Here is a 27,899-nt window from a genome sequence, read left to right as displayed (position 1 = left end):
TTTTAAACAGGCATGACTCAGTTTCTATTTAAAAAATATACATATACGGGTCATATATTTGTTAACACGATATCACGATGTGTTAATGTGTATAAGAAAATACATACAGAATTTAAATGATAAGAATTTAAGATATTTAACAACAGTTTCGTTTTAAATACAGGTGAACAGTCGAAAATACTGTGAAATTTATCACCTGCACTATTGGATTACAAAAAGTAGGTCAAAGATTTTTAAGTCAATTCATTCTATTTGCTGAAGATAAAGTGCGATATTTGTACAAGATGTGAGCCCTTAGTATTCCATAGAACCGGAAGTTATACAGATTACACGGTTGACAAGGTGACAGTTTAAAAGAATAGGGATATAGGCCGGGGATACTAAAGATGGGATGTTTCGACGGATTAGCTCGTCTGCTGCTGGTCGTGTTAAATATAGTGTTTATGGTAAGATATTTATAATCTCCTTATGCTTGACTTGCTTTGGGTAACTTTTCATCTGATATATATCTTGTATTTCTGGGGAAAGTGCCTGCACGTTGTATCAATTGCTATTGACCGGATATCATCGTCTGTCTTTAGTCAAATTTGTAAATTAACCAATCATAGTCCGGGCTATTTCATGGCTATTTCTAACAATCTCCTGTTTATTACATAAAAATCGATTACAACCGATATAAAATGTATCGGTTCTTACGATTAAAACTTTTACAATTCGGTATCGGGCCAATGCGTTTTTTTCCTGTTTAATATGACATGGATCAGTTCCTTATCTATGTGTAATAATAAAATCGTTTTCAATGCCTGTTTGATTTTAGCAAAGACCTAGTTATATAAACATAAACTCCCCTGTAGATTGCCATATATCTTACTTATCTTAACAGGGGAATTTTGAGACCTACTAATCAAAAACTCATTTGTCTCGTAGGTTTGTTTACTTTAAATATAAAATTATGTCCTTATCCAAAATAGGGATGAAAGCGATCTTATGTTATAAAAGCTCGTTTTGTTTAAGATCTGAAGTTTTAGATGCAATGAGTAACTGGAAGTGTTATAAATACCAGTTGTGCCTAGCCTTAGCCCTTTAAGATCACTCTGTGTTCCGCTGTAAGTGATACCAAGGTTATGAAAAAAAAATGAACAATGTATGTGCTTAATATCCTTAAAGGCCTTTTGATTTTGACTCAAAAAAATATACAATGCATTATCGGTCTTATACATGTATTAATAAGATAACATGGTCGATCATTTATTTGAAAAGGGAAATTATAAACATTTTGAAACAAATCATACAACCGTTCCTACTGATCAGAAACTAAAACAAAAACACATATTAAAGTTTGTGTTGGTCTTAGTATATCTTGTTATGAAAAGCATATATGAAACTAGGAGTCATTATACTAGGAAACCAGGAATCATTAACCCGGAGTTTAAGATTTCAGAATACGCCATTCCTTAAATTAGTATAACATGATCGTGATTTGACTTTACAAAATTACTAAAGATTAAATTTAGATTATTTTTTCATAATATATTTATATTTAAGTATATGAAATAACCTTAAAAGCTAAGTGTCCCTCGATATAAATAGATGTGTGAAGTTGGCGGCCTAGCGGCCTGGCGGCCTGGCGGCGTGAAGTTGGCGGCCTAGCGGCCTAGCGGCCTGGCGGCGTGAAGTTGGCGGCCCAGCGGCCTGGCGGCCTAGCGGCGTGAAGTTGGCGGCCTAGCGGCCAAAAATTTTAATGTTGTAAAAATGTTTTTTTAACAATAAAACGGCATTTAATGAAGTTTTAAAGATAATTATTGTTATTTAAACGATATATCTAAAGAAAAAATCACTTTCAGAAATTATTTTAATTTTGTCATTTTTGTGAAGTTGGCGGCCCAGCGGCCTGGCGGCCTAGCGGCCCAAAATTTTTATGTTGTAAAAATGTTTTTTTTTAACAATAAAACGGCATTTAATGAAGTTTTAAAGATAATTATTGTTATTTAAACGATATTTCTAAAGAAAAAATCATTTTCAGAGATTTTTTTAATTTTGTCATTTTTGTGAAGTTGGCGGCCCAGCGGCCTAGCGGCCTAGCGGCCCAAAATTTTATTGTTGTAAAAATGTTTTTTTTAACAATAAAACGGCATTTAATGAAGTTTTAAAGATAATTATTGTTATTTAAACGATATATCTAAAGAAAAAATCACTTTCAGAAATTATTTTAATTTTGTCATTTTTGTGAAGTTGGCGGCCCAGCGGCCTAGCGGCCTAGCGGCCCAAAATTTTAATGTTGTAAAAATGTTTTTTTTAACAAAAAACGGCATTTAATGAAGTTTTAAAGATAATTATTGTTATTTAAACGATATATCTAAAGAAAAAATCATTTTCAGAGATTTTTTTTATTTTGTCATTTTTGTGAAGTTGGCAGCCCAGCGGCCTAGCGGTCTAGCGGCCCAAAATTTTAATGTTGTAAAAATGTTTTTTTAACAATAAAACGGCATTTAATGAAGTTTTAAAGATAATTATTGTTATTTAAACGATATATCTAAAGAAAAAATCACTTTCAGAAATTATTTTAATTTTGTCATTTTTGTGAAGTTGGCGGCCCAGCGGCCTGGCGGCCTAGCGGCCCAAAATGTTTATGTTGTAAAAATGTTTTTTTTAACAATAAAACGGCATTTAATGAAGTTTTAAAGATAATTATTGTTATTTAAACGATATATCTAAAGAAAAAATCATTTTCAGAGATTTTTTTAATTTTGTCATTTTTGTGAAGTTGGCGGCCCAGCGGCCTAGCGGCCCAAAATTTTAATGTTGTAAAAATGTTTTTTTTCAACAATAAAACGGCATTTAATGAAGTTTTAAAGATAATTATTGTTATTTAAACGATATATCTAAAGAAAAAATCACTTTCAGAGATTTTTTTAATTTTGTCATTTTTGTGAAGTTGGCGGCCCAGCGGCCTAGCGGCCTAGCGGCCTAAAATCTTAATCTTCTAAAAATGTTTTTTTTAACAATAAAACGGCATTTAATGAAGTTTTAAAGATAATTATTGTTATTTAAACGATATATCTAAAGAAAAAAATCACTTTCAGAAATTAATTTAATGTTGTCATTTTTGTGAAGTTGGCGGCCCAGCGGCCTGGCGGCCTAGCGGCCAAAAATTTTAATGTTGTAAAAATGTTTTTTTTTAACAATAAAACGGCATTTAATGAAGTTTTAAAGATAATTATTGTTATTTAAACGATATATCTAAAGAAAAAATCACTTTCAGAAATTATTTTAATTTGTCATTTTTGTGAAGTTGGCGGCCCAGCGGCCTGGCGGCCTAGCGGCCAAAAATTTTAATGTTGTAAAAAGGGTTAGGGTTAGGGTTAGGGTTAACCCTATTTGTATGCATATTGAGATAATCAAATAAACTTGGAAACTTGGAAACTAAAAATAATAATTATCATTCAAATAGATATAGATTATACGAGTACATAAGTATTTACATTTTCATTATACAAATTTTTTGTGATATACTTAAGATGCTTATACAGCTATCACTGATGCCAGTATCGTATTTTCTTTCTAGAAAACATAATTATGACAAAGCATATTTAACATGGTACTTTTAAAGCAAAGTCATCGTCTTTAATGCAATAGTAAACATAAGCGATTGCTATTCTTAAAAAATGTTTATGAACATTCCTGTTTTGTTATGATAAAACAGGCGTCTGCCTATAAGTTTTTAAAACTGCGTTTCGTTATCACTTAATAATATTTCTGAAACAACATCTTTGCCAAATAAATTATACAAAGTTTTCTTCGCGAAAAATGTCCATTCTATTACAAGTTACAACAACATGTTTTATGATATACAATTCACATTATATTTTAGCCCCATATACAGAAGCCTGGTAACCACTTTTAGATTTTAAGTGTTTATAATATTTATTTAAACATAAGTTATGGCAATTTATATGAAATTAGATAACAAATAATTATTGAAAATACTCATTCCTTTTGCATTATTTTCATTTGATCGCAGGTCTGTCAGATACTTAACCTCTAGTGACAATGAACAGCTTCGTTAATTCAATTCAAATAGTTCATTTTCGTTTAATCACGTGTACAACATATACATTACAATCAAAATGGCTAAAACTTATGAAAGTACTTATGCCATTAAATGTAAATTTGATGGGGGTCTTTTGACCTTCTCCAAATCCCTCCAGAGGCGTGCACGTCGAGGAGAAGGCACACGGCAGGTCAAGGTCAAGTCATCTTAAGTACCAGAGGTGATTGGTTGACCTGTCGTGACTAACTCTGGAGGGTTGGCGCTAATGGGAGCCGTTTTTGTTTTCGTCAGTATGGAACTTGATGCCTGGCCAGTATTGTCGTACTCCTCTACCACCAACGAACGAAGAATAGGCTACAGGAAGATTCAGCTTGACAAAAGACGTCCCCGATGTGGCTACCTTAGTGGACCGGCAAGGATGCTATATTCTCGGACAGATGGTTATACCGGCGCCGAGTATAAATAAACTTAAACTGACTGGTCTTTTGTCCTACCTTTACTTTTTATGAATGGGGGGCTTTTGTCCTACTTTTACTTTTTTATAGGGGGCTTTTGTCCTATGTGGAAAATTCATGGGGGGGGGGACTCTTGTCCACCTTGTCATTTTAAGACGGGCGTGGGGGGGGGGGGGGCTTTCGTCCGAGGAGGGGGCTTTTGTCCGTATCCAGAATTATATATACATGTATAAAAAATTATAAATTGAAAAAAGAAATTAAAAAAAATACAAAGGGCCTAAAAAAAGTATTACCCCTTTGTTGGATTTGAACTCAAAACCTTCCGTATGCAAGACAAGTAACATAACCACTACACTATCAGGCCAGATGATATTCAATGACCTGTTTCCATGTAATGTGTTTTTGTATATAGTTCTTTTCCTGCCACCCATTTATAATCTTTAATTTAATATTTAAATTTTGTGCATTAAATGTCTTTGATCTTCATAAAAATATCGTATTTCAAAGGAAATGTCTTTGTAAATTATTGATTTTGATAAAAAAATATATAATGTTAAATCGTTATATCAAAGTCATTTTTTATTTTTTGTTTTCAAACTCTTGGAATATAAACATAATTATAATATCTGGTGGACACAGTTTCAGATTTTTTCTATCTTTTCTAAAAACAAATTACTGTCGACGTCTTGTTGAACAACTTATGCGACTTTTTTCACCATGCATATTACGTAATTAAAGATTATTGAGTCGCTGATTGAGCGTAATTGAATTCCTTTCATGTGCTTTAAACTGCATGTAAAATGCTTGTTTATCAAGAAAGTTATGCCGACTCAAATTAAGTTAGTCTGACGCGCATCAAACAGTGTCATAATTCGGCTGTTCTCTCTCAGACCCCTACGTTATCCGTTAAATTATTTATAACCGGTTATAACCCCCAAAGTCACACCACAGGGGGTGACACGATGCAGTAACACATACTGTAAGTACATGAAACTCGTTGGTACTGGCTGGGGCGACATCAAGGGATGTTTCTGCTAAAAAAAATGTCGACGCCGTTACACATAAACTTTTAAATAAAATGAAAAGAGTTTGTTTTAATGTTTATTTATATTTGTTGAAGTGATAACAAAGTATTTGATAACAGATGAAATAATTCATGCATACTGAATTCATAGCTTTTCATATCCACAACAAGGTTCAGAAGAGTAGTAATGTTTAATCACTTTTTGTAAATTTGTAAAGGGATCAAATTAATATCCTTTGCTTTATGTCACCTACATGTGATGTCCATACATATCTTTTAAACGGAGTACGGGTATAATCATCTTCGGACAAAATCCCCATCATGTATTTTTGTATATCCGGACATAAATTTTATAGAGTGGACAAAACCCCACCACTTCAGTTTTATAGAGTGGACAAAACTTTCTTGTAAACATGTTAAAAAACTAACAATTGTGCATCAGCAAAACTCAAAAGAATGTGTGAACAACTCATAAGTAAGGAGATGACCGTACCCGAGTTTCCATAGGCTATCAGCCACAGTATCCACTTAAACTAAGTACAATGAAGTACAATGAAGGAAAATTGACTGAACTGAATAAATTAAAAAATGTGCTATAAAAATGTGCTATTTTTTAATCATTAATTGATGAAAATGTGCTTCATTCTTGATTATTAAGTAGTTTATTTTCTATATAAATAAATTGAAGAAATGAATTTGAAGAAACTAAAAATAATGGATAATTCAAGGTCATAAATGTGGCACAGTCTCAAATAAATGACTGCTCTTTGATGTTGATTTAACAGTTTGTAAATTATTTGTATAATCTCTTAAAATTGAAATTAAAAAATAAAATGTGAAGATGTGTACTGTATATTATATAGAGGATATTGAATGAGTGTAAGTTCAATACTGAATTTATTGCACGAGTTGAATAAAATTATATTATGCGAGCCTCTGGCGAGCATAATATTATTTTATTCAACGAGTGCAATAAATTCAGTAATGAACTTACACGAATTTAATATTCTATTTATCACATACCCAAAATAAAGACCGTTTTAAGTGAAATAAGAGTCATTTTTCATTGACGCGTCTATAGTATAACGCTAACATTTAGCGCGTCTTTACACTATGTTTGTATAACGCTAATGACGTCACGTCAAAATATATGCACGGCCGTGCAATACCATATTTACGGAGTCGCAAAATCGGCACGGGTGTGTGATAAATATATTTTAATTCATCAAATCTTGCCCAATAATTGGTAAGAGGTGGGGTTTTGTCCACTCTATAAAATTTAGTGGTGGGGTTTTGTCCTATCTATAAAATTGGTGGGGTTTTGTCCACTCTATAAAATTTTGAGTGGTGGGGTTTTAACTGGTGGGGTTTTGTCCGTCTTCCGTGTTATGCAGTTGATAATTTACCATAATTTTAATGAAAACTTCTAAACTAAATAAAGGTAACTATTGATACATAATTATAATTCTAACACTATCGGAATTTTTTCTATATAGACAAAGAAGGCCGGAAGCGTGCATTATTCTACATTAATACACTTGTTACTATATATAGTAACAAAATTGCCTATGATTTCAACTGATTATGAGTGTCACGTGACCTATTATGAGTTTGCGGCCCGGGGCCGAGAACTAGTTATCAGCCCGCAGAACATGTGCACGTGCACAAACTGAAACAATGACGTCATATTTTACGTCATCAAACAGTTAACTGTAAAAGTGAAAGTAGGTTGTCAGCACGAATCGCTTAATTTCTTACATGAGAGCTTAAGCGTATTTAGTACAAACACAATTTTGTTACTATTGAAATTTGAAGAAATAATACGACAAATTCATTCCGAAAAAATATGAAAATAAAACTTGCTTCTACATTCTACTGCTTTGAACACACAAACAGTAAACGTCTGTGTACAGAAAAGTAGAAGAGTAGACAAGAATTTCAACGAAAGAACTTCAAATTTGTTGGGTTTTTTTTGGGTTTTTTTTTTTTAAATGCTACTATTAGATCTACCAAGTGTATTAAAGACATTAATACACGTCAGAGTAGGGCCGGAAGGTGATAATCGGCCCTGAATGAATAATGGCCCTCGGGCTAAAGCCCTCGGGTCCATTATTCATTTTGCGGGCCGATTATCACCTTCCGGCCCTCTCCTGCCGTGTATTAACCTCTTATTAATACACTTGTTACTATATATAGTAACAAAATTGCCTATGATTTCAACTGATTATGAGTGTCACGTGACCTATTATGAGTTTGCGGCCCGGGGCCGAGAACTAGTTATCAGCCCGCAGAACATGTGCACGTGCACAAACTGAAACAATGACGTCATATTTTACGTCATCAAACAGTTAACTGTAAAAGTGAAAGTAGGTTGTCAGCACTAATTGCTTTATTTTTATTATGAGAGCTTAAAAGTATTTAGTACAAACACATTTTTGTTACTATTGAAATTTGAAGAAATAATATGACAAATTCATTCCGAAAAATAATGAAAATAAAACTTGCTTCTAGATTCTACTGCTTTCAACACACAAACAGTAAACATCTCTGTACAGAACAGTAGAAGAGTAGACAAGAATTTCAACGAAAGAACTTTGTTGTTGTATTTTTTAAAAAAATGCTACTAGAATCTATAAGATCTACAAAGTGTATTAAAGACATTAATACACGTCAGAGTAGGGCCGGGAGGTGATAATCGGCCCTGAATGAATAATGGCCCTCGGGCTAAAGCCCTCGGGTCCATTATTCATTTTGCGGGCCGATTATCACCTTCCGGCCCTCTCCTGCCGTGTATTAACCTCTTAACAATGCACTCGCCGTTCTTATTATCTCCCTGTGTATTTTCACATTGAAGGCGCCATTTTGTTTAAAAAATCTGATAAATTAAAACAATTTTTTTCGAATTTTGTTGTGAAAACTATCTAGAATGAAAGAAAATGGTCTAACTAAGAAAATTAATCCGAACACCAATATCTTTAATTCAGTCGTTAACGCTGTACAGACGTTTAAAGTGTTGTTTACGTGACGTCACAATGTAGCGCCAAACAGCACGTGCAAAACAATCAAATCAAGTTCGCTATTTAATGTCGCAAACGAGTTTAGTTTTACATTTATTTCACTTTTAATAATTTGTATTTCGCTTGGAAAATTATAAACTGAAATAAATGAACAAACAAAGTTGTATCAACGTTTTCAAAATTCGTTATTTTCAAAATGTTTCTACAAACGGTAGATTTAACAGTTTTTTTTCAACCCACTGGAACGGCCTCTAAAGAACGTTTCTATTGGAAACTCTGAGGCGAAAACAAATTCAACCACCAAACATAAAGTCCAACGTTATAATAAAAATTATATTTTTTCTTGACGTATTAGAATGGAAATAGATATCAATTCTTCGTGCATTATTGTATAATAATGCACGTTTTTCGTTCAAATGCTTTGTAATTAATCACTCAGGCCTATCGGCCTTCGTGATTATAGCGAGCTCGACGAGCTGGCCCGAAGGGCCTGCTCGCAAAGCGAGCTTTACGGTAACGCGAGTACCTGCTAAGTGATGGTTTTGAAAACTTTCGTCCAAAGTACCGAATTGGACACATCGCAACCTTTCGAATATAAAGATAACGATAAAAACTGAGGAATTCTGACTGAAAACGGATGTGGTGGGTAACTAGTCACCTGCGCACGTCTATGGGAACCATAATTGGACAGGGAACCAGAATAACGGAAGCTGTGTATAAAAATTAAAAATTGAAGGCGCCATTTTGTTTGAAATCTGATAAATAAAAACAATTTTTTTGTCGAATTTTGTTGTGAAAGCTATCTAGAATGAAAGAAAATGGTCGAACTAAGAAAATGAATCCGAACACCAATATCTTTTATTCAGTCGTTAACGCTGTACAGACGTTTAAAGTATTGTTTACGTGACGTCACAATGTAGCGCCAAACAGCAGGTGCAAAACAAACAAATCAAGTACGCTATTTTAATGTCGCAAACGTTTTAAGTTTTACATTTATTTCAGTTTAGATAATCTTTATTTCGCTTGAAAAATTATAGAGTGAAACAAAATAAACAAAGTTTTATCAACGTTTTCAAAACTCGTTATTCATTTCACGACAGGGGCGGAGCCATATTTAACACAGTACGTGTGACGTCACACGCACTCGTTACTGCATTTGAGATTATTTCATATTATTTCACGTAAAAAGTACATCGAGCTCGCTTTGAGGCTTTGCCTTTTTCATATTATTACTACGCATTTGAACTCAAACCGTGCATTATTCTACAACAATGCACTCAGAATTGATATCTATTTCCTAAATAAAAAAACAAAAGTTCATTATTCATCAATTTTTAGGGAGTATAATATAAATTATTCATCAATTTTTATGGAGCATAATATGTAAAAGGCAAAGCCTCAAAGCGAGCTCGATGTACTTTTTACGTGAAATAGTATGAAATAATCGCTCATTTTTATTTCAAATGCAGTAACGAGTGCGTGTGACGTCACACGTACTGTGTTAAATATGGCCCCGCCCCTGTCGTGAAATGAATAACGAGTTTTGAAAACGTTGATTAAACTTTGTTTATTTTATTTCACTCTATAATTTTTCAAGCGAAATAAAGATTATTTAAAGTGAAATAAATGTAAAACTTAAAACGTTTGCGACATTAAAATAGCGTACTTGATTTGTTTGTTTTGCACGTGCTGTTTGGCGCTACATTGTGACGTCACGTAAACAATACTTTAAACGTTTGTACAGCGTTAACGACTGAATAAAAGATATTGGTGTTCGGATTCATTTTCTTAGTTAGACCATTTTCTTTCATTCTAGATAGTTTTCACAACAAAATTCGACAAAAAATTGTTTTTATTTATCAGATTTCAAACAAACTGGTTCCCTGTCCAATTATGGTTCCCATAGACGTGCGCGGGTGACCAGTACATCCGTTTTCAGTCAGAATTCCTCAGTTTTTATCGTTATCTTTAAATTCGAAAGGTTGCGATGTGTCCAATTCGGTACTTTGGACGAAAGATTTCAAAACCATCACTTAGCAGGTACTCGCGTTACCGTAAAGCTCGCTTTGCGAGCAGGCCCTTCGGGCCAGCTCGTTGAGCTCGCTAATAATACATTAGAAACCTATGAAACAAGGGGATTTTTTCTGGGTAGTGAAGGGATTTAGTCCAGCCTTGTAAAAAATAAAGGGATTATGTCCACCCATGAAGGGGATTTTGTCCGGGTAGGTGAAGGGGATTTTGTCCGAAGGGGATTATGTCTGACATTCCTTTAAACACATAAAAAACAAACTTTAATACACTATATGTAAATTTGATTGACCATGGGGGGGGGGGGGGCTTTTGTCCTACCTTACTTTTTTTATGGGGGCTTTTGTCCTATGTGTTAATTTCATGGGGGTGAAGGGGTGGGGCTTTTGTTCACATTGTCATTTTTAGACGGGGTAGAGGCTTTCGTCCGGGGTGCTTTGTCCGTATCCCTTTCACAAAATGCTCATGAAGTAATGTGTTAAAGAGCTTTTTTTTTCAGTGGAAATAATTATTTCAGCGAATGTACCTTTTTTTAATTTATTTTATTTTATTTTTTGCCACTGGGAATGTTCGGTACCATTGCCCAATTGGAGCCTCTGTAAAAGAAAATTCATTGTTATATAACAGACCTGTGCGCAAAAAAAAAATCAACTGTTATATATCATTCGAGATTTTTTCCTATCTGAAGCAATGTAAAATTGTACTGTTATATATCAATACAGTTTTCAAATGCTCATTGATAATGGGTAAGTGAGAAGAAATGAAAAATTCCAAACCATGCGATAACATCTTTAATGACCCAGTGACATCTGACCAATTTAAAAGCAGCCGATAAATATCATTTTATAGCAGATTTTATGGAAACCCATGGCTGTCTGATATTGTTCTTTTTCAATTTATGTAACCATTTGGATAATATATGAGTTCACTTCGACTATATATGAATGAAAAACACCTTCTTTTTTAACCGGAATCCATTATATTAATCCACAGTAACAATATATGAAACCATACTGTCAGTGTATGAAACCGAGTTAGCAATATATAAGTTGTTTTTCTCAATATGTGATCCAATTCTTCAATATATGTTACCATAGTAGCCATGTATGGAACCAGATGTCCTGATATGAAACCGAATTATCAATATGTTAATTCATTTTTACAAAATATGAAACCATTTATCAATGTATGGAACCAAAGTAGCAATATATGAGTTGGTTATACAAATTATTCAATATATGGAAGCAAAGTAGCAATGTATGAAACCAGGTGTCCTTCTATGAAACCAAATTATCAATATAGTAAATCATTTTTACAATATATGAAACCATTTTATCAATGTATGGAACCAAAGTAGCAATATATGAGTTGGTTATTACGATATATGATTCCAATAATTCAATATGTGGAACCAAAGTAACAACGTATGGAACAAGGTGTTCTTATATGAAACCAAATTATCAATATATTTATTCATTTTTACAATATATGAAACCATTTTATCAATGTATCGAACCAAAGTATCAATGTATGAGTTGGTTATTACAATATATGATACAAATTATTCAATATATGGAACCAAAGTAACAATATATGGAACGATTTTATCAATGTATGGAGCCGAAGTATCAATATATAAGTTGATTGTCACATTATATGATACCAGATATTCAATATGCCCTTATATGAAACGAATTATCATTATATTAAGTCATTTTTACAACATATGGAACCATTTTATTTAATGTATCGAACCAAAGTAGCAGCTAGTATATAAGTTGATGTTACATTCTATGATAGCAATTGTCATTTTATGGAACCAAAATAGCCTATTTTCAAGTCAACAAGTCAAAGACCGAGGGTCACTGGGTTACAATGCATAAACTTTTTCATGAAATCAATTATTATTTGACAAATTATTTTTTTAACTTTGTCAGTAGATTAACCTTGATGTGTCCTTCTGGCACTGCCTATTTTTGATCAAAGGTAAAGGTCGAGATGAACTTATTTTTTAAAACATGTTTTTGTTAATGGTCAGTACGACTCAATAGCTTAAATTATGACATACAACTCCTACATATATAACGATAAGTTTTGCCTGCCCAGCCCTTTTTTAAGTGAATGTGACGTTAATTTCAAATATTTTTTCCTTATAGTATGCAGTCAGTATGCATTTAGTGAAGCACGATGTTCTTTAAACAAGGGACTGTAATACCGGTGCAAGGATAGAATACAGCCTGTAAAAAAGTCCCGTCAATATAATGACATTTTGGTTCAATATATTGCTACTTTGGTATCATATATTGAAGAACTGGTATCATATAATGTGAAAATCAACTTTTATATTGCTACTTCGGTTACATATATTGATAAACTGGTTTCATATATTGTAAAATTGATTTAATATATTGATATCTCGGTTTCATATAATAGCATCTGTTTCCATACATGACTTACTTGGATCCATATATTGAAGATCTGGTATCATATAAAATTACTACTTAAATGGTAAACGATTTATGTTGACATATTCATAAAAGATGTACAGTATTTGTATGATACATGTATTACTAGTAATATCGACTTATAACAAATAAACAGGTTATATTATATGAAACTACCGAATTCCATCATTGATGCTTCAATGTTGTTGTTTTTTTGGACACGGCTTGATATGCACTTGTGTACAGTTAGACATCATCATAAATGTAAAAATATAATGAAGTTAAGTATGTTATATATTGATCCATATATTCAAGATATAAATATTTCGTAATCGTAGTGCGTTTAAAATAGTTTGATTTTTTAAATTGCTAAATTTAATTAATTAATTAATCACTTGACATGTAGCAGAGTCCTTTAAAACGAGGGGAACAAGAAACAAATAACAAAAAAAAATAGAAAAAGAAATTGGGAAGAACAAAGTATTTTCAAACGATCATACAAAAAGACAGACAAAAGAAAAAGAAAGAAAAATAACATCAATCACTATGTCATGTATGAGCGTCGGTTTCGAACCTGTGAGTGCATTTCATAAGAGGTTACAGTGACCCTGATTTACCAATTTAACCACTACGATGGTACACATTTTTATTAGAAATTATATTATAATAGTCGTTGACACTTTCAATCTCCGATGATATGCAGACTTACCCTTTAATGGACTTTCCCAAGTACCGTTAGAACCAAAATTATCACCTCGGGATATTAGGTAAAACAGCTTTTTTGAAGAAGAGAATATAATACAAGATAAGAAGTACCATTTAAAACAACTTTATGGCAAATTTTGGTAAAGTTGTTGGTATATAACGATACGACTTAAAAATTTTACCACGAGTTCGAGCCTAAGAAATTGTCTAACATTTTTCTTTCCTTATTTTATCAATTTTATGATATATGCAAATGAATTGGATATCAAGGTAGTTTTGTTACAATATCTAATAATTTTAATATACAGATAATAATTTTTTTTTCTTGTATACATTGAAAACAAAAAGAAAAGTGAAATGAGAAGTAAATTAAAAAAAATAACACAACACAATAAAAATATTCTTCATACAGAAATAATTTTTGCGAATCGGACATGCCTTGCATTGATATTCAAATAAAAATTTAACTGACAGTCTTACCTACTGCGTTAAGTTGACAGTTGGCAAATTAGTAGTTTTTTTATTTACATAGTTGAAAGATGATAAATACAATATGATATCTGTTTTACACCGTTATAGTAGACTTGACCAATATGTTACTAATTAATTATAATTAAAAAATGTTGTTTTGAAAATTTTTTGTAATATTTGCTGGAAATCACTGACCAGCGAATTGCGTAGCTCATCTACACAAACGTTATCACAGATAGATATCTGACTTTTATTAAATTTGCCATATTTTCAGAATATTTGTTGCCATAGCAACCAGAACTTTCAACATCGGAAGAAAAGAAAAAGACGTGCATAATCTCCATACTGCCATCTATCCATATATCAAGTTTCATAAAAATATTTTCAGTACTTTTTGCGTTATCGCGGGATCCAGTTTTGAGGACGGTACAACCGGTTTCAAACATATTAAAACAGAAAAGGCCTTATATCGGAAATGATATATGGGGTTTATTTAAGAAATAAAAAATGGCCTTTCGGGGAAAATGCAAGCTTACGGACTGGTTGGTCTGGCCCTGTAACACCGCACTTTGGGGTCAAACGCACTTTGGGGTCCGACCCCAAAGTGCGTTAAACTTCGCACCGCACTTTGGGGTCAAACGCACTTTGGGATCAAAATCGAGAAATTGACCCCAAAGTGCGTTAATATGCTACATATCAACGCACTTTGGGTTCAAGAGGTCTAAAGGTGTCATCTGAGTTCTGCTTAAATACTGATAGTACTGACTTATTTTCTATCTGCGACATTGGAATATTTTGAGTTGGAGTTCACGATGGCGGTCAATACTTTATGATGTTAAGTGATAAAAAGTTTCATTAATGTTACCACTTGAAATATCTAAAAATTGTGTTCATATAACAAAATTACGGTGGCATAAAAGTGACATTTGCATTTTTTTTGTTTTTCAGTTTTGTATACATATTTTATTTTAGTTTTGCATACATATTATTTCAGTTTTGCATTCATATTTTATTTTTTTTTTTTCGTACATATGTTATTTTTGTTTTTCATACACATTTTAGCCAATCAAAACAGCCTTCAAATCTCATAACAGTCCATAGTTGAGTATAAAACTAGCAGAGTGGTTAGGTCACATTTCGGCCCATTTTTGGAATCGGCTCAGTGGTTTTCGGCCGGGCAAGTCTGGTTTCGGCCGACCCTTTTCGGCCCATTTTTATATTATATGTATTTTATTTAATTATTGTTTTTTTATTATTATATACTGTTACATTAGTGTCTATTTGGAAAGGGCTATTGATTGGTGATCAGTTATTATTTCATGAATATGCACCACTCAACCTCACCCCCTTTAGACTTGAGAATTATGAAAACTTAGGTCAATTCCTTAGCACATCCAGATATCCAGGTGTGCCGGCTCAAGGTCGGGGTCACAGCTACAGGTCAAAGAATAAAGACTTGGGTTTCATGTCCGCTCCTTATCTCCGAAAACCCCATGAGGGATTTTTAAGGCACCTTGTGACAAATGTTAACCACAACGAGACCATATGCAGAACCTTTCTTTGGGTTACCGCGAATACTAAAAAATGAAAATGTTGGTATTTGCAGTGCAAATGGGGTACTGTAATTTACAGATGGCGAATTGTTTGAAAATGGTGTTTAACAAATGGTGTAAATTATCCAAACCTCTACTTTGCAAATGGCGTCATGTAAAAATATGTGCGAAAAAACAAAAATAAAATATGTACAAAAAAACTAAAATAAAATATGTATGCAAACTAAAAAGAATATGTATGCAAAACTAAAATAAAATATGTATGCAAACTAAAAAAGAATATGTATGCAAAACTAAAAAAAAAGTATGTATTCAAAACTACATGTAAAAAAATATCTACGACAAATAAACAAAAATATGTACGAAAAACAAAAAAAAAGTATAAAAAAATACAAATGTCACTTTTATGCCACCGTTCAAAATACTCTAGTACAGAAATTATGTATTCCTAGAATTAAAAGATGCTGCGAAAAGTATCCCGTTCTGTCGGTCATTTACTTGATAACTTTTGGTGCCATATTGAGCCCCATTTAAAATATGTTGGGAATGAAAAAAAAAATCAGTTAATGTCTTTTTCCAAAGAACTATAAATATACTCTATTGCAATGTTCTGATGAAATTTTTTTTCGATCGGACTATAAATAGTGATTTTTACAAAAACATTATTAAGCTTATCAACAAACTTAAGGGTTTTTCTAACAACCGTTCGCCGGAGACTTTTTTATGGGAAATCTTACATACTTCTTAAGAAAGAGCAAACATGAATTTTATAATGTTAAAATAATGGTATCTGAGAAATGTAAGATGCTTGTTATCTGAATAAAGTAGCGATAACTGTGATATTATTCGTCATAAAAGAAACGAACACTGTAGTATTTGACTTCAATATAAAATACTAATTCACTATAACTGTACTCATCATTGCCAAAAAGCAACAGATGAAAAAGATGGTTCAGGTAAATGGCCAATGTGTATTTTTTGGATAATATAGAAGAACATCAAAATAAAAAAGCTTTTAAGAGAAACAAATAAAAGCATAAATAAATGTGCCTTTAAAACGTTCCTCGGGGGTCAATACCCCACAATCCCCTCTATACCCCCAAGAGAATTTTACATTATTCTGAAGCTCCGCTCTTAATTTGCGACTACTTAAATAGTTGATATTTTTAGTACTGCCTGTACGGACTACTACTTAAAGCCGCATCTACACCTAGCCAAGTTTCTTATATGTCACATTTAGCTAAATAAATGGCCCTTTCAACATATTATCAGGCACTTTTTTTACTGAAATGTCTTACTAAGATTTCCCAGAATTTATACCTTTGTCTATGCTAAGACTATCATATTTCTTAAAAATGTGTAAATAAAAAACGGGGAAATAATGCATTTAGCTAAAAACAATGGAGTTAATGAAAGGTGTACATTCTTTAAAAATAAATGGAAAATTTGAGAAAAATATTTTAAGCTTAATAATTGATACAAATTCTTTATTTGGTGATTTACTTGGTGAAAGTTCTTCACTTACTAATCAAGATCATTTAAATCCCTATTGATTCTACTATAATTCAGGGCACATGTTTGTGTCTATTTAATGCCTTGATTTTTTTGTTTACCATTGGCTTTTACTACAATATATTATTTAAAACATAATGAACTTTAATTTTCTATGACCCCAAAGTGCGGTCGTTTGCCTGATGTTAAAAAATGCATATGTACCTGTTTAACGCACTTTGGGGTCGAAATTGGACCCCAAAGTGCGTAACGCACTATGGGGTCGGACCCCAAAGTACGTAACGCACTTTGGGGTCGGACCCCAAAGTGCGTTTGACCCCAAAGTGCGGTGTTACATGGCCCGAAGCGCATCTGAGGTCCATATACCTTCCGAAGTCTGAACAACTAGTCCCTAAACTTGCATTTTCCACGAAAGACCATGTTTTATTTGTTCTATTATACAGAATCTAAATCCTTTCATCCCCTTGTTTTGTGCTGTCATTTTTACTATTATTTGCTTTCAAATAATAATTTTACTTGTTCAGTGTGTGAAATATCTCAAACCCTAAACGGATTTTGTGTATGCTCTTCTTTTAATATTCCGATTACCGATGATTTAGGAGTTGTGATTCCATTTTTGTTAATGAAATTTAATATTAATTTAATGTTACTAGGCAAAGTAACTCGGACTTTAAGAATTTCAGGAACAGTATAAATAAATATTTTAACTAAATTAAAGAAAAATCATGACTTTTGATCAACATGTAGTACATTTATGTCTCAGATAAAGAGACAAATCGCCTATCCATTTTGACAGTTATCGTCTGTTTGTGTCGTCGTGAAATTCGCACGTCGTGAAAGCTACGTTTAACCTGCGGTCTGGAGACCGCAGGGTATTGTTACGCGTTTAACTTTTGAGGCATGGAGGAGCACGTCACCTGTTTGCGGTACATGGAGGAGCACGGGATATGTAAACCTTACATGATTGGCTAATTGAACTTTCAAAACCTGGCTAAATACCGTTTGCCGGTTCGTGACGGATTTACCTCTGGGGAATTAGGCAGAATTACATCTAATTAGAACAAAATAACTGTTACGTGATATTTGTAATTTTGTTTAAATATTTTACCGTTTAAGGTTGAAAAACTTGAATAATGTGTTTGAAAATTATCAATGTTTCTTTAATATAAACAATTTATTGTCTGTAAAATTTGAGATACATACTAATTGAAATATTCGATCGTAGTGGCATATGCCATAATAAATAGAGATATTGTCTGCGTAAACTTGTGTGTTTTATTATTTTTTTGTTCGGAATTATTCATAAAATGGTAGGCCTATTGAATCATTTTCTTAAAAAGAAATAATTGTTTTATGTTCGACCTTCACCGGTCATCAACGGTCACCAGTTTCCAATGACCTTCTTCTATATTGATCGACTATATGTTGTCCCCCAAACAATGTTGAAAATAGTTAAATGAAATATCTTATATCATTTAAAATGTTCCCCGCCGGAAACCATTTTACTTGTAAGAATTATGGACCGCCCCGGTCTGTATGCGGTTTTTGGACCGGATGACGTCATATTGAATATAGAAGACCGTATGCAAATGAGGTATAATATAATTTATTATCTCTCAATAATAGACTCCAAAGAAAATAGAGACTGCTAGTGTCAACTATATATATTTGCTTTGGAATATTGCTCTTAAGGGATCTCCACGATGTCCCATTACAGCCATCACGACACACATATAACGCGAAACAGCGTTAAAACGAATTTGTGATGGTTAAAAGTCGAACAAATAAAGAAGAAAAAAAAGAGAAAAAAAAAAACAACAACAAAAACAAATGAAACCACGATGTTGAAAACTCTGCATAATCTCGTATCATCGTCATCGTACTTTCGACCTCTCGCCATAGTAGTTCCGTTCTTTCGTGACCTGGTAGCCTTTGTTCATTTAGTGTTTAGATTCTTGCTCAAGAAATAACGGCTTGCCCCTATCTTGGTTTGTGCCCACACGGTGAGCGATACATAGTTGACTATTTAGACGCGCTAACCACTCGCAATAACAATACTTTATTTATTATATACATGCATAATTTAGTATTATAACATAATGATATGGTTATAAAGATATTTATTTCGTGTACAAGTTATGTTTTTATTTTTACTTTCGAAAGATTTTAAAGAATAATATAAACGTTATAAAAATAAGATTCTATTCCAAATATTGGCACCATTGTAACAAAATGTATTTTTTTACCATAATTTATGCGGTGTTGAGGTATAACAATTATGCGATGCAGATGGAAAATGGGAGCAAAACCTTACAAAGCAAAGGTACTGTACATTTATTCTGGTAATATCCATATATACAACACCATAGGAATGAAGTGTTAAAGTACAGCAATAACAAAACGATATATTGACAAACATGTGATTCATGATAATAATGTAAACAACTACATACTTTTACAAGCAACATACAACATATACAAATGTTAAAACAAATCAATGTTTAAAAATTACAAGTTAACGGTTTAAAATTTAAACCAAAAATAGCGTTAAAATGACAACATGGAAACATTCAATACATTTTTCACCCGAATAACTTGTGCTACCAATCAGAATCCCAACCATTCAACTTTTCAGTTACATCCAATAACAAGGAGGCAATCATTTAGGGTATGACCATAGCCCTATCTGTAATCATGAGTTATTGTTAATAAATGTGTAAGCAAAAGTTATTTTGTAAAGTCAGTAAAGGATGACTTATACTCATGGATTGAACGGGAATAATAAATTGGATGGGACCAGAAAAAATGTTTTAAAACTTCATAAAGGACAATTCATATTTGTTACAGAAATTGTACACCATATATTAGCCTGCGATCCAGTCTGTCACTCTTATGTCCTGTTCGGCTGATCGATATTATCAAAAACACGAACAAGTATGAAATAACGCGTATGTGTTTTATTGTTAAAAAATCATTTTTGGCCGCCAGGCCGCCGGGCCGCTGGGCCGCCAACTTCACAAAAATGACAAATCAAAATAATTTCTGAAAGTGATTTTTTCTTTAGATATATCGTTTAAATAACAATAATTATCTTTAAAACTTCATTAAATGCCGTTTTATTGTTAAAAAAAAAACATTTTTACAACATAAAAATTTTGGGCCGCTAGGCCGCTAGGCCGCTGGGCCGCCAACTTCACAAAAATGACAAAATTAAAAAATCTCTGAAAGTGATTTTTTTCTTTAGATATATCGTTTAAATAACAATAATTTATCTTTAAAACTTCATTAAATGCCGTTTTATTGTTAAAAAAAACATTTTTACAACATTAAAATTTTGGGCCGCTAGGCCGCTAGGCCGCTGGGCCGCCAACTTCACAAAAATGACAAAATTAAAAAAAATCTCTGAAAGTGATTTTTTTCTTTAGATATATCGTTTAAAATAACAATAATTATCTTTAAAACTTCATTAAATGCCGTTTTATTGTTAAAAAAAACATTTTTACAACAATAAAATTTTGGCCGCTAGGCCGTCAGGCCGCTGGGCCGCCAACTTCACAAAATGACAAATTAAAATAATTTCTGAAAGTGATTTTTTTCTTTAGATATATCGTTTAAATAACAATAATTATCTTTAAAAACTTCATTAAATGCCGTTTTATTGTTAAAAAAAACATTTTTACAACATTAAAATTTTTGGGCCGCTAGGGCGCTAGGCCGCTGGGCCGCCAACTTCACAAAAATGACAAAATTAAAAAAATCTCTGAAAATGATTTTTTCTTTAGATATATCGTTTAAATTACAATAATTATCTTTAAAACTTCATTAAATGCCGTTTTATTGTAAAAAAACAAACATTTTTTACAACATTTAAAATTTTGGGCCGCTAGGGCCGCTAGGCCGCTGGGCCGCCAACTTCACAAAAATGACAAAATTAAAAAAATCTCTGAAAGTGATTTTTTCTTTAGATATATTCGTTTAAATAACAATAATTATCTTTTAAAACTTCATTAAATGCCGTTTTATTTGTTAAAAAAAAAAACATTTTTACAACAATAAAATTTTTTGGCCGCTAGGCCGCCAGGCCGCTGGGCCGCCAACTTCACAAAAAAGACAAATTAAAATAATTTCTGAAAGTGATTTTTTTCTTTAGATATATCGTTTAAATAACAATAATTATCTTTAAAACTTCATTAAATGCCGTTTTATTTGTTAAAAAAAAACATTTTTACAAACATTAAAATTTTGGGCCGCTAGGCCGCTAGGCCGCTGGGCCGCCAACTTCACAAAAATGACAAAATTAAAAAAATCTCTGAAAGTGATTTTTTCTTTAGATATATCGTTTAAATTAACAATAATTATCTTTAAAACTTCATTAAATGCCGTTTTATTGTAAAAAAAAACATTTTTACAACATTAAAATTTTGGGCCGCTAGGCCGCTAGGCCGCTGGGCCGCCAACTTCACAAAAATGACAAAATTAAAAAAATCTCTGAAAGTGATTTTTTCTTTAGATATATCGTTTAAATAACAATAATTATCTTTAAAACTTCATTAAATGCCGTTTTATTGTTAAAAAAAAACATTTTTTACAACATTAAAATTTTGGGCCGCTAGGCCGCCAGGCCGCTGGGCCGCCAACTTCACAAAAATGACAAATTAAAATAATTTCTGAAAGTTATTTTTTCTTTAGATATATCGTTTAAATAACAATAATTATCTTTAAAACTTCATTAAATGCCGTTTTATTGTTAAAAAAAACATTTTTACAACATAAAAATTTTGGGCCGCTAGGCCGCTAGGCCGCTGGGCCGCCAACTTCACAAAAAATGGCAAAATTGAAAAAATATCTGAAAGTGATTTTTTCTTTACATATATCATTTAAATAACAATAATTATCTTTAAAACTTCATTAAATGCCGTTTTATTGTTAAAAAAACATTTTTACAACATTAAAATTTTTGGCCGCTAGGCCGCCAGGCCGCTAGGCGCCAACTTCACGCCGCTAGGCCGCCAGGCCGCTGGGCCGCCAACTTCACGCCGCTGGGCCGCCAGGCCGCTAGGCCGCCAACTTCATGCCGCCAGGCCGCTAGGCCGCCAACTTCACGCCGCCAGGCCGCTAGGCCGCTAGGCCGCCAACTTCACACATCTGATATAAATATAGATTTTAAAAAATTGAATCATAAGAAAAGCTTGATAATAGTTTGGGAATTTTGCACATAATCCATATATGACGGGTTTGCATCGTACATAATAAAGTCATTGATTTAGACGAGGCGTGTCGCTTTAACGCACTCAAAGGCTATTTTCAAAGGGCGTGACTGTTTTTAGCCGCTAGCCACTCCTATGACCTTATGTTTATTCGGCAATTTTCGTCTCTTTCCGTTCCTTAAAGGCACATTATGCCTCAAAAATCCATTTTTGTATTTTTTAAGAAATGTCAAACATGTGTCAAATAATGTTCATGTAATTGATTAAGTGCATGTTAGATGTTTTACAACTGAAAAAAGTAGCGCTGAATATGCAGTAATGTGTAGAAAAGGTGGCAAAGTGTAAACAAAGTAGTATTTTGGCCTTAATACAAAATAATACTTCACTTTAATTATACCCATTGCCAACAGAACTAAAGATGCATGTATAAAGCAACTGATAATGTTTTTAGAAACTATAAAAGCATACCAAAAATAAAAGTTTTTTTGAGAAATAAAAATGATAGAATTTCTGAGGCATAATGGGCCTTTAAATACTATATTTAGAAAAGCAGTGATTTTGCAAGATTTGATGCCGCTTCTGTTGTAAGCACATAAATACACGGAAAGTGGCGGAATATGCGAAATTCAGCGAGCTGCATGATACCTGAAGGCAATGGCCGATGTGTTATCTCTAAGTCTAAGTCAACAACAAAATGATTAAATAATTTATTTTTGAAATGAGTGGATAGGACATTTAAAGTGGCCGTATCAACTGATAAACGCTTTCAGTCAACTTGTTTGTAATCGCAAGGTCGTATGTGTTTTATCGCTGTTTACTTACTTGGCAAAAAGGAGCGTTTCTGTTCGAGTTTTTTTTGTAAACGTGGCAGCCTTGTTTCCTTATGTTTTAGTATTAATTAACCCAGGCATTTTACGAAAATAAAAAGATTTTATATAAGAACACAGTCCACAGTCGAACTTAACCAAAAACACACCGTATTACCGGCGGCAGTGATGGCAGATCACTGCAGTGATGGCAGATATCTGAAAATTACCGATCGATACAGGTAGGTTATAAATTTGGTTGGTTTAATTATATTACACAAATACGGCACATATCATTGCTATAAAACTATTGTCCATTGAATGGAGATACTGTAAGGTAATTTTGGACTCGTTTTTTCCTGTTTTAAGACTATTTTGAGCAGGTTTAAAAGTGAAAGCCTTAGAAAAATCCGTGAAAATGTCTGTTTTCTGTTCAAAATATCTCAAGTTTTAAGTAAATGGCAGGATTTCCTGTTATCAATATAGACGTTCATCCATTGGGGTCACGCAAGCCAAATATCTACCCCGTGAGTCTTTTTTTGAAAGTTTTACAGACGCTCAATCTTGTCCGGTCGAAGAAAAAATGCTGCCGTTGTAGGCAGATACGTATTATAAATGCTGCCGTCGATGGCAGAAATACCATGAAAGTTGCTAACATTCTGACAGAAAATCAAGTTCAATTTGTTATCAATTCCTCTTTTCTTTGCGTCCTTTTAGTCAGAATTGAGACGTTAAACTGTCATTTCTAATATTTTCTCAAGATAGAAAAAGTTAATAACCCATTACCCCATGAGCATCTTGTGAAAAAATGGCTGTTTTCATTGAAAGGTCTCCCGTTACAAGTTCAAGTTCCTATAAAAACTATAAAAACTGCTTCAATACTAATCAAACTTGGCACAAAATGTTAACTGGACCATTGCCTTTGTAAAAACATGTTCAGTCTGAAATTTCCTGTTACCATAGCAACTAAGGGACATGTCAAAATTGCCAAAAAAACACTATTTTGCGTAGATTTTTTTCCATCAAAATTGATTTCAAAGTGCTGCCACTTCTCAATGGATTGAGATAGAGTCAAAGGCTTTTTCAGCATTGGTTTACACGTTACCTTATGATCGACCTGGGGCCATTTATAGCCTCCCACAAGTCCAAAGTTTTATTGGCGATGAGGGGGACTCAGCCCCCCCTTCAAACCCCCCAAACATAAGGGGGCACATCCCCCTTCTGGAAACCCCCTGATGTATCTTTTGGAATGGGGACGGGGGGGGGCGCCGAAAAAGTGGTCAATTTTTTTAAACAACATTTATCAAACAAAAACAAGTGTTTGGGGGCCTAAATAAGGCATTTTTTCACCATTTGAGAAAGCAAAAAAGGAGGGGGGGGGGGGTGAAAAAGGCGTAGAAAAGGCGTATATATATCTGGTCATGGGTTTACAGAAAATGATGAAAAAAAACGAAATTACCCTAAAACGCGTTTTTCCATGTTTAAACATGGCCTCACATATAATTTTGAAGAAAAATTGCTGTTTTGTAGATTTTTTTATTTTTTTCATTAATGCGGTATGTGCATGGAAAAAAAAGCTTATTAGCAACATGCAGTTACAATACAAAAAAGTTATGAATTAGTACCACAAAATTTCACTATAAATAGAGAAATGAACATGAAAAACTTCATTTTTCTATATTCATGCATGTGTGCTTGATCTGTTGTGTCTGTCAGTTACATGCATACAATACTATATGTATCTTAAGTTTAGCAGCGCAATCCCTTTTTAAGACATAACGCCAATTGCATATTACAGCAAGTAACTTCTGTAAGTGGATATTCATTTGCTAGCATATGACATTATTTTCTCGAGGTAATAATGTTCATCGCTTTATGACAAATAAAGGCTGAAATTTACTTTAATCGGCGCAGATTATAAATTATTAAATTGATTTAATAAAGGGGAGACTATTAAACCTCGCAACTGGCATCAGTGTATCATAAAAGAATGTATGTTAATGTAAAATTGAAAGATAATATTATTGACAGTTCAAATATTTTCCTATATTATCAAGTTCTTGAAAAACACGACAACGTGGATTCATTTCTTTAAATTTTCATGTTTGTAATAGCGTTGTAGTTTGCCTTTGAATTACATTTACTATGCTAAACTATTAACAACTGTTCTAACATCACGTGCTCCCATTTAACTATATATTTTTTCATTCATTTTAGTTTGTAACCATGACAACTTACAATGATGAACCTTTCGATGATTCATATCACAATATGAAAATAAATCCTGTATTTATAGGGAAAAAAAAAATAGAATTTTTTGATTTGTTATATTCTTTTTCTCTTTTTTGACCTTTAAATTCATATGAACAGATCAAGCACACATGCATGAATATAGAAAAATGAAGTTTTTCATGTTCATTTCTCTATTTATAGTCAAATTTTGTCGTACTAAATAATCACTTTTTGTATTGTAACTGCATGTTGCTAAAAAGCTTTTTTCGATGCACACACCGCATTAATAACTTTTCTATCTTGAGAAAATATTAGAAATGACAGTTTAACGTCTCAATTCCCGACTAAAAGGACGCAAAGAAAAGAGGAATTGATAACAAATTGAACTTGATTTTCTGTCAGAATGTTAGCCACTTTCGTGGTATTTCTGCCATCGACGGCAGCATTTATAATATGTATCTGCCTACAACGGCAGCATTTTTTCTTCGACCGGACAAGATTGAGCGTCTGTAAAACTTTCAAGAAAAGACTCACGGGGTAGATATTTGACTTGCGTGACCCCAATGGATGAACGTCTATATTGATAACAGGAAATCCTGCCATTTACTTAAAACTTGAGATATTTTGAACAGAAAACAGACATTTTCACGGATTTTTTCCAAGGCTTTCACTTTTAACCTGCTCAAAATAGTCTTAAAACAGGAAAAAACGAGTCCAAAATTCCCTTACAGTATCTCCATTCAATGGACAATAGTTTTATAGCAATGATATGTGCCGTATTTGTGTAATATGATTAAACCAACCAAATTTAAAACCTACCTGTACCGATCGGTAATTTTCAGATATCTGCCATCACTGCAGTGATCTGCCATCACTGTCGCCGGTAATACGGTGTGAAAAAGGGATGCATTTCAATATTCAATATTATTAAACCTAGCAATTGAGATGTATGCGATTTAACACAGGGATAGTGAGTGTGATCCTAAGAAAATCATGTTTCTTCAGTACAACAATACTAGTGAATCCTATTGGTGAACTGGAAAATGATATAACTTTATTTAAAGCAGAGCTAAAATAAATCAGTTCATTATATACTTATATTGAGTCATGACAAAGTTCGTAAATAGATACACGAATTAAAATGATTATGTTGTTGTTAATATTGTCGAAAAAATTTCGCAATTATAAGAGGTTTGATTAAATTCATGGTTTGCATCTTGATAATCACGTTTGGGTGACTAAATAATAATATATACGTCACTTAATTACTCACATAAAAAACTTTGAAATTTTGCAACGTACAAGATAATTTAGAATGAATACAAAGTTCAAAGTCATGCACTTCTGTTATGTTTTTAATTCAAGAAATAATCATCAAAGGCCAGTGTTATTCATTTTTATGATTTGTAATATTTACGGCGACATTCACAGCTTTAGATAATGTTGATGTTTTATTAATTACTTTTATATGTATAATAACAAACACTTTTCCTGTAAAATAACTAATAAAGAATTCATCACCATATGTTTTACAGTTATATTATTATACTAATAAATACATAATATCAATTTTTCACTGCAGCTCGGGGGTTTGGCCATATTTGTCGTTGGGTTTATTTTGCGGTATGGTAAAACAATATACGAACCATTCTTGAAGACGGGAATAGATGAACTGGAAAAGGTTACCAAGGATACGGGACTAGCTGCCCTTAGTGTGGACGACATCAACCTAGGCGAGGTCAATATTGTACAGCTTTATTTACAGAGTTATTGCCCCTGTTTGAAAAACAGATCTATAACTTTCCTTAAAACATGTCCGTATTTAAAATGATATAAGAAATAAGCGGTGCATTGTTGTAGATAAAATAAAGTATGGCACATCGCCATGTCGTAGTGGCCTTATAAAAAACAACCGAACAGTTCAAAAGATATTTTAGATAGTAAGCTATCTGGGGTTTTTATTGTTCTTTCAGGTGATGACGGGATTGGCTACGGGTCTAATCATTGGCGGAGTGACACTTTTTGTTTTCTCGTTTGTAGGATGTTGCGGTGCTTGTTGTAAAAGTGGGCTTTTATGCTGTGGCTGGTAAGATATAGGGATGGCAATTTATTTTTTTTCTTCAATCATATCTATATTAACTACAAGTAGCACATGACTTGCTTCTAAGTTGGTTTTCATTTTAGGAGATCATGGGTTCGGAGTGCGTTCAAAATGAAACCGAGGAGAAAAGATACATGTGCAAGTATTCCCCACTGTTAAGCTAAATCTAGGAAAAGTGATGCTAGTGTAATATATTTTTGTATAAAATTAAGTTTCGGAAGTGACATTAGTTTTAAACTCTTTTTTTTTTAATGCAAATTGCAAAAATGACTTACACATAGCAATAGTATAAT

At 32.9% G+C, this 27,899-nt stretch overlaps 1 protein-coding gene across 1 annotated transcript; it reads left to right on the top strand.

Moving 5' to 3' along the window:
• Positions 1-14: 14 nt before the first annotated feature.
• LOC132734867 (uncharacterized) lies at positions 15-27,591 on the top strand (the record flags this gene model as incomplete). The annotated part of the gene is made up of 3 exons (XM_060721729.1): positions 15-446; positions 27,088-27,243; positions 27,479-27,591. Coding segments are annotated over exons 1-3 (329 nt in total), but the record flags the coding sequence as incomplete, so codon positions are not given.
• Positions 27,592-27,899: the final 308 nt, after the last annotated feature.

This window comes from Ruditapes philippinarum, unplaced genomic scaffold (genome assembly GCF_026571515.1).
Source record: "Ruditapes philippinarum isolate M1 unplaced genomic scaffold, ASM2657151v2 ctg7841_1_1_1_1, whole genome shotgun sequence".
Taxonomy (NCBI): Eukaryota; Metazoa; Mollusca; class Bivalvia; order Venerida; family Veneridae; genus Ruditapes; species Ruditapes philippinarum.
Note: the sequence above shows the minus strand (reverse complement) of the source record. Positions and strands in the feature narration are given on the sequence as shown.